We start from the raw sequence: 8,569 nt of genomic DNA, 5'->3' as shown, positions 1-8,569 counted from the left end.
TGTGTGTGTAAACAGGCCACAGAACAAAAGTAGAAACACAGTACATTTCACCAGACCATACAAATGTAATAGATTACAGTACTTTATTTACACTTTTTCTGATGTCTTACAATAGAGAAACTTCTAAGTTAAAACAAAAATAAACAAATTTATTAGTAATTAATTATTCTAAATGAGTTTTTTTGGCAAGTGCTAGAATCTTTATCTCAGCGTGTTAAATAAGATGCATGGATCATTGTAAAATGCTGATGGAAAAGTGTTAAAAGCACCATATTAGTGGTTTTAAACTTGTAAGATCAGAACAGACCGTCCTGCAGATGTACAGAAATGTTGCAGTGGTATTTTATAACCAGAGAAAACAGCTAAGAATCAGTCACATTGGTGTTTGTGCAAGCGCCTACCATTATGTGAGGTTATTTTTGTTATCATCATGAGGTGGAGAGGTCTGATGTTGAATCACAGTACACTGACATGTTTATGAAAGGGGCTTTTTGTGATGAAAAAAATCTAACAAAAACACTCCGACAGCTCTAAAACATTTTCAAACACCAATGTGCTCATTTAGAAGCTTTCAGCAGCCAATGCCCTTTTGGAAAACTCAGCATGCCACACTGCCCTCTGGTGGTGAGGAGAACTGTTCTCTTTCAACAGCTGTAAGACATGAGTTCGTCCTGCTCAGCGGATCCATCCACATCCCAGAGGCGGAACAATCCCGGGGCTTTCTGCTAAGCGAGACATGGCGCTCCTCTCTGCCTTTTGCTGTCCAGGACGGCTCGCCAGTCGTCCATCCAGGACAGGAGACGTCTCTGGGAGGAGCTTATGGACAAATGCTTGTTGTGGCAGGCGGTGAACAGGATGTGTTCCCAGTCTGGTTTGGGCACCACACCTGATCAGGACATGTAAAGGTTATGAAACTATGGCAGACACATACTAAACTGTGGGAAACACGGGAGGTAAAGTTTGACTTGGTAACCACAGCAGAATAGGATCATACATGTAATCTGATCTACTGTATCCAGGTAAAAGTTAACATGGTAAATGGTAAAATGGTAAATGGCCTGTATTTGATATAGCGCCTTCTAGAGTCCTGGAACCCCCCAAGGCGCTTTACAACACAATCAGTCATTCACCCATTCACACACACATTCACACACTGGTGGGGATGAGTAGCCACAGCTGCCCTGGGGCGCACTGACAGAGGCGAGGCTGCCGAGCACTGGCGCCACCGGTCCCTCCGACCACCACCAGCAGGCAACGTGGGTTAAGCGTCTTGCCCAAGGACACAACGACAGCGACAGACTGAGCGGGGCTCGAACCTGCAACCTTCCGATTACGGGGCGAGTGCTTAACTCCTGTGCCACCGTCGCCCCCACATCATTGGACGCACTCAGACTAGCTGTTAGCTCATCAGACTAAAAATGCTATTTCGCCAAACATCACAATAATGCATATAATTTATTGATGCAGATCTGCGCATCACCCTGTAGATTTCCAATAAAGAAATTTAAGATTTTCTTTCATTAACTCGTTCACTGCCACTGACGACTTAAAGTCGCCATTTGCATTTTTATTTTTTTACTGTGTGGGCGTCGGACGAGCCCCCGCACCGTGAGAACAAACATCTCAGCTCTAATGCCGATCTTCATCCACATACGTCACACGTCACGTGATCAGGAAGCAGAACATCCATGTGTTAGGAGAGCATTTTGGGCCGCTGCTGTAAAAAAAAGTGAGGAGCGAACCGGAAAAGCCTCTGCTGATCACAATTCAACAACGGATTATGAAAGAACGGATAACACTCGAAACGCGCAGATTCTTCCTGATGTAAGAGGTGAGCCTCCTCTTTGTTTTGGTTGTTTTGGTTGTTTTGGCGTTGACATCATCCTAGCCCGCAACGTTCAGTGACTCTTAAAAAACAGTAAAAACGGCGAGAAACGCTAGCAGCGAAGGGCTTTACCGATCAGGAAACGGCTGGCAGCGAATGAGTTAACAGAACGTGAAGTGAAGTTGGCTTCCAACCCACATCAGAAATCCACGCAAATTGAGTGGTTAGTGCTTTCTGATGTGGTTGGGAGCCAGCTTCACCCTACTTCTGAGGCTGGTCTGTGAGCAGAGGACACAGACAGCAGCAGCGCTGTTGCTTCTAACTTTTGTGAGACAGGCACAAATGTGCATTTTGAGCATAGTTTTCGTCTAGTCTCGGCTCGTTAACGAAAACTCCCGTTCATCTTGTCACGTTTTAGTCACCAAAGAGCTCGTTGGCGTCTCTTTCTCGTTATGAAAAAAGAGGGGCATCAACAAAATCAATTGGTCCTCGTTTTCGTTAACAAAAACCAACACTGGCTGGGACATTTTCTAAATTTGAGCTCTTTTAAGGTGGCAACATTATGATTTGGTATTGGACGCACTCAGACTAGCTGTTAGCTCATCAGACTAAAAATGCTATTTCTCCAAACAGAGGCCATTCAGGAAGCTACTTATTAACAGGTAAGCGATTTATTAGTGATCATTTTTACACACATTTATTTCAGAATGTTCAAAAATCCCTTTAATGCAGAACACTTAGTCTTTTACAACAGCTGCTCAGAGAACTTTGACCAGCTGACCTCTATGGACTTGGTTGGGTTGATAAAATGATCAAGTGAGTGGACACTTTACCGTCACACGTTGTCATGTCTGTAGTAAATTGTGAGGAAAACTAAGCCGTCATAATTATGCAGTAAAATTGAAGCCAACACAGAAGTGGCTAAAAATGCAGTTCCGCCCTCATCCACTAGGGGCTGGCAACAGAAGTGAGCAATTCCTCATTGACTCCCATGTTAAAAATGCCCATTTCACAGCCGAAATAAACATGTTTACAGCCATTTTAGGTTTAATAGATCCAGTTTACATTAACAACAACTCTGAGGGGGGTGACATTTTTTGTGACTCTTCTGTTTAAATTGAATGAAATGCTAAAATTTCTGAATAATTAATAGGCATCAGAGCCACGTGACTTCAGAGCTAGCTCCGGGGAAAGGCCTCGGCCTCATGTTAATAGATGTTCGGCCATTTCGACTCTCTGAACTTTAGTTTTTTCTGTGTGTTCGAGTTTGGATGTTAATCATGGAACTAGTTGGACAAAAGCTAGAGCAGGCGGCTGGCTGTTCCCGTTTCCCGGGGCAGCCGGGCCAGCTCCGACGCGAGGCGGTAGTCATGCTGGTCACTTGAGGATCTCTGAGGGAGATCGCAGAAACACCACAGCTCTTTCTGTTGACGTTGCTTCACTTTTGAGTCGCTCAGCTGCCTTTTTCTCATGAATAGTTTGCTGGTTGAATGGGGAAAATTATATATATATATATATATATATATATATATATATATATATATATATATATATATGTATATATATGTACGTGTGTGTGTGTGTGTGTGTGTGTGTGTGTGTGTGTGTGTGTGTGTGTATGTGGAAAATGCAGTAAACCCAACTTGAGATGAGCAGCTAAATTGGTCCAAACCATTAGTGCCCCACCGCCGTGCTGACAGCTGGTGTTTGATATGGTTTTCTGCAGTTTGTCCACTTTGGTTTTATGTGTCAAAACTATGATTCTGGAATTCCTGCAGTTTCTTCAGATGGAACTTTGAGATCCGAGGCAGTGCTGAAGCTCCTTCACTTTGTCTAATAAAAGTGCTTTTCCTTCTAACAAACTAATTAGTATCCATCTAATTGGTCCGTCAACAGGGTGCATACTGATTATTTTCATCTTGTAAGATACACATGCTTTGATAATTTATTTGAAGAAAAATATAAATGTAGAATAAATGCAGCCACAGTCCAAAACCACTGTTTAAAGTGACAGTGTGTATTTTTCCTGGCCACAGGGGGCAGTAGATACCTAAATCGTTGTAAGCAAGCAGTATTTTTGTGTTGGAGTAAGACCTTACTAACGGATGCCCATTAGGGTCAAAAAGCCCTGGACAGTGCAAACTTTAGCAAAATGACAAGCACATCAGACTCCCTTTCATCACTGGCAACAAGTGAAGAGGTAAATGTGTAAAACAACAACATTCAAGAATAGTGAACATTTTGTAACCGTTTGTTACAAACCAGTAAATGGGTTTTGTCCTCATTGGCTCTTGTAGAAGGAAACATGGCGTCTAATATGGCGTCGCCCAGAGACTTGGACCCACTCCCATGTATTTTAGACCTGATTTTTATGGTTATATGTTACAAAGCTGACAATATTTTTCACCAACTGAGCATCATTTCATTCATTTTCAACCACATTTTGATGGATACTTCCAGAAATGAATGGTAAAATTTACACATCGTCTCTTTAAGTCCGCACAAGAAGAAAGAAGCCAAAAGCGAGCAATCTGGGACATGTGTCAACGTAAAGCTAAAGCTGCTCCGATATACAATCAAACATGTCTGTTTTAGTGACTCAGTAGTTTGTGTGCATCCACAACAAAGCCCACCTTGGATGTCAGGCTTGTCGTCTATGAGGATGTCACCGGCGATTAACGTTTTATCTCTGGTCAGAATGACCTGCTCCAAAAAGTCATGGCCCAAATGCTTCTCCACCCAAGCATACTGGAAAATACACACACACACACACACACACACACACACACACACACACAATTAGGAAAAATTAAACGCATTAGCGATTTCCAAGGGAGGCAATCTCATGTTATTGAGCGACGCCTGGCTTACCTTCTCATACGGGCAGTGTTTGTAATGCTTAATAGGGCTGGTGCAAATAAAGACATCTGTGCTGCGGGAAACAAGGAAAACAACAAGAGCTTGAGTGGAAAAAATAAACACATGTTCTGCTTGAGTAACACCCACACTCAGTAACTGGAAACAATAGCGTGTTGGAAAACAAAAGATAAGGGTATCCCCGATTAAAATTACATAAAAAACTCAAGAGTTTCCTCACTTGGACTGAGGTAACTCAGAGTTACCAAACAGATCAGAAGTGCCTGATCGGTTCTTTCTGGGAGCGATCCAGCTGATCTGGACCCAACTAACTCGATCTGAGTGGAGCTAATCAGAAGTATTTCATGACTTGACAAGGGGGTGATTACATTTTCGCTTAGAGCCAGGCTGGTTAGGCAACATAAATCAGCTGAAAACTGTGAGGAGGATAATTATTTCTCACAGTACTGGAGAATAGAAATAACAGATTAATGCATTCATATGTCCTAGACATCACGTGCCTGTCAGTGTTTGTGTTTAGCAGCGGTTTCTGCTGCCCTCTAGCGGCCAGATATCGACAAGTTGTTTTTATTTAATCCAATAAATGCACATCGGTTATTAGTGCACTACGTGTGCAGCAGTGACTTTAGATTCATCCTTCTGCTACTCAGTGCAGCTTTAATGCTGCCTCCACACCTCCTGTTCCCACTGACCTGAGCCTTCCACTTGAACTCCATCAATCCAAGCGAACAGATACTAGTCACTTTAATACTTTTGCACTAAAACCTTGTGAACATTTTGCAAAACCTAAAAAAAAATCCTAATTTTTTGGAAAAAATAAATAAAACTCTAAATACAGCTTTTGGTCAAAATGCCACAAACTTAAATTACGCAGTTATGATTCATGCAGCTTGCGTCATTAAATCAGCTCCCCTCACTCATTCTGGAGAGTCGCGCCGCTGTGTACCACGTTTCTGCTACGTCAGCAGCTAAATTTGTTATCATGCATCCAATACATCCTGGAGACTTACTCATCCATCTTGGCCATTTCTTTGACCGCCTCCACTCCTCCAGGCAGAGGCTCCAGGTCCATGAAGAAGCCTTTGGACTCCCAGATACTGATCGCTTTCTCCTGAAGTCAAAACACACACACACACACACACACACACACACACACACACACACACACACACACACACACACACACACACACACACTCAGCCTGCAGTCAACAGCACACGTGAGGCTGTACAAGGGTCATTTACACTATCAACAAACTGTGATCATACTTTAAGGCTCGGCTAACAGAGCTTTCTCCTTTTTAAAGATGGCCGAATCATCCAGGATTTCCCGATGTTCATCCTAGTTTATGTTTAGCTGTTTGTTTTTCAGGAACGTTAAATTCAGACGAATGTTTTTGGTTCGTTGGCCCACCTCACGCTGGCCTGAGAGTTTCACACATAAAAACGCTGTTACCGCAGGAGCAACTGTTGTTGTGTTTTTGTGCCTCTACAACGGAAAACTGGGCACAGAAGTAGATTTCAAAGAATATTTGGGCCATTTTTGGATTTTTTTGGGGGGGTAAAAATAATAATTACTCTGTATAAGGTCTCAGCTCGATGCTTTATGGGTATTTGGGCATTGTGCGAATAAACTAGAGTAGAAAAAGAGCAATATTTATTGTGAGACGTTGTTAAAAGATGAGATTCTGAATGAAGAGAGGCTCAGGGATCACGACTGGAAACAAACGTGGTTCTAAATGATGTGATGTCAAACGCTCCTGCTTTGTTTTCATCAACAAGTCCACTTACCCAGAATGCAGTGCCGTCCTAACCCTGCAGCCCCCGTTGACACCAAGACCGTCCCTCAGTGCACAAACACTGGCCTTGGCTGCATTTGGACCATGTTGTTAGAAATAAAAGCTGTTTCCCCCCCACTGAGGCTGTTCAGGAAGCTGTCAACAGACTGAGCTCAAAATCTGGCTGATGTTGCAAATCGGCCAAAGTTCTAAAAATCTGCCAGAATTGGTGTACAAGTACATCAAAGCCCAGTATCAGCGTAAGATGATAACTATTTATAACTGCTGCACAGAAGCATGCTTCAACATTGTTCAAATCTCCTTTTAAATGTGATTTTGATTACTTTTATTATTTGTGGCCTTTTACAGAAACAGCTGCTTTGCCTACTGCACAAACAGCTGTTGTGTTACTTTAACACAGGCTTTCAAAAACAAGCAATGGTAAATAATAATAATAATAATAAAATACAGAACTGAAGTGTTTTACGACTTTTACAGAGTGAGCATGGGTTAGTCTAACTTAAGCCTGACTTTCTCTAGCCTGTGATAGCCAGTTTGACTTGAGCAGATCCTACATCTGAACTCACCTGTGATCTCACAGGTAACTTCCTGCCTCCTCACGCACTAACCTATTCTGGAACCGATCAGAGGAGACTGAGTGAAGGTTCCTCTCTGATCTTGTCCTAGACATCGGACATCACTCACACACAGGTCGCTCCTCAGCTGGCCGTACTGCATCGACACCCAGAAGCCTCTCCTGTCATCCAGGCTGACGAAGGGCTCGTCTGGGTACCTGGCCCGGTACTTCTTCAGGAACCCCCCCTCGAAGTCCGCCAGGACACCGTCCATGTCAACCAGGACCCGCAGTCTCTTACCCGATGCTGAAGAGGACGACATGTTTATGCAAATCCTCCTAAACGGATCAGGGAGTAACGTTTTCCCTCTTCCGAGTAGGCGTGCGGTGGTGGAGGGTAGCATCGCCGCCAGCTTCTACAGATTCTGCAGACGAGTGGAAAATAAGCCGACAAAGTTCGCATGGGAGTCAAGAAGCTTCGAAAATAACCATAAGTCGTTGCGGCCACTATGATTTGTCGATGAAGTTGTGTTTGTGGTTTTGTGTTTGGTGATACAGCTGAGTTGGCTAGCTGACCGGCTAGCGGACTAGCCACCAAGAGCTAAGTGTCAGCCTGTATTAGATGAGCAGCCGCTACGGTGAACCTGTCTAACGCATCTGTCACAGTTACTGTGGAGAAAGTGGACCGAAACAACCAGTCAGCGGCTAGTTTAGCAGCAACGGGAGTGCTCAGCTGTGAGAACAAACACTGCAGTCACACAGCCCACTGGTTTCACGGTGCGCAACAATACTGTAGATTACGGTAGGAAATGCATGTGTTGACTTCAAAATAAAAGCATACGCAAACGTTAGAAAGGAAAAACTGCTATATGATGAGCACTCGTGTAGAAGAAAATAATCTATTTGAAAAACAAAGTAATAGACTGCCCCCATCAACCGTGTTTTTCACAACTACATTTCTAAATATTTCATTTAGGCATTATTTCCCCTATTCACAAGTGCAAAGCTCTTCTTTTCAACAAATGTTAGTGTTTACAAGTTGTGTTTGTTGTATTAGGTCAATCGTATGTTGATTAAAAAAATAAACACTTGTTTTCACAGTTTTGACTTCAATCAATTTGAAGAATGTGTCTGTCTAAAACTTCTCCAGCAACCTGTGCTTTTACTATGGGTCCTTTAGGAATCATTTATCTAACAGCTAGTCCAAGCACAGCCCTCTGCTGTTTCACATCTTATCTCCCAAACAGATCTCAAAACAGCTTCATGAACAACTGCACATCTAATATCACCCCAGTGGTGTCCCTCAGGACTTGGTTCTCAGTCCCCTCCTTTTCATTATAATATATTACCCCTTGGACTCAGCATTCACCTGGACACCAATTTCATTCACTATTTGAAGCGTATTAAGTCTTAGTTTTAAAATCTGAAGTTGTGTTGATATTTAGTTCATGATGATGCTAAAGTCAAGCAGCATTTTTGTTTTGTTTTTTGCAATATGTAACTAAAGTTCAGGTGA

The 8,569-nt window shown here is 42.8% G+C and overlaps 1 protein-coding gene across 1 annotated transcript; it reads right to left on the bottom strand.

The window, feature by feature from the left end:
* Positions 1-574: 574 nt before the first annotated feature.
* LOC107388268 (5'(3')-deoxyribonucleotidase, mitochondrial) lies at positions 575-7,688 on the bottom strand. Its single transcript, XM_015963714.3, has 5 exons — positions 7,185-7,688; positions 5,713-5,813; positions 4,697-4,757; positions 4,459-4,573; positions 575-886 (listed from the first exon to the last, which is right to left on the bottom strand). Exons 1-5 carry the CDS (start codon positions 7,455-7,457, stop codon positions 726-728), a joined length of 711 nt encoding a protein of 236 aa, XP_015819200.1. The 5' UTR covers positions 7,458-7,688; the 3' UTR covers positions 575-725.
* Between the last annotated feature and the right edge of the window lie 881 nt (positions 7,689-8,569).

This window comes from Nothobranchius furzeri, chromosome 16 (genome assembly GCF_043380555.1).
Source record: "Nothobranchius furzeri strain GRZ-AD chromosome 16, NfurGRZ-RIMD1, whole genome shotgun sequence".
NCBI lineage: Eukaryota > Metazoa > Chordata > Actinopteri > Cyprinodontiformes > Nothobranchiidae > Nothobranchius > Nothobranchius furzeri.
Note: the sequence above shows the minus strand (reverse complement) of the source record. Positions and strands in the feature narration are given on the sequence as shown.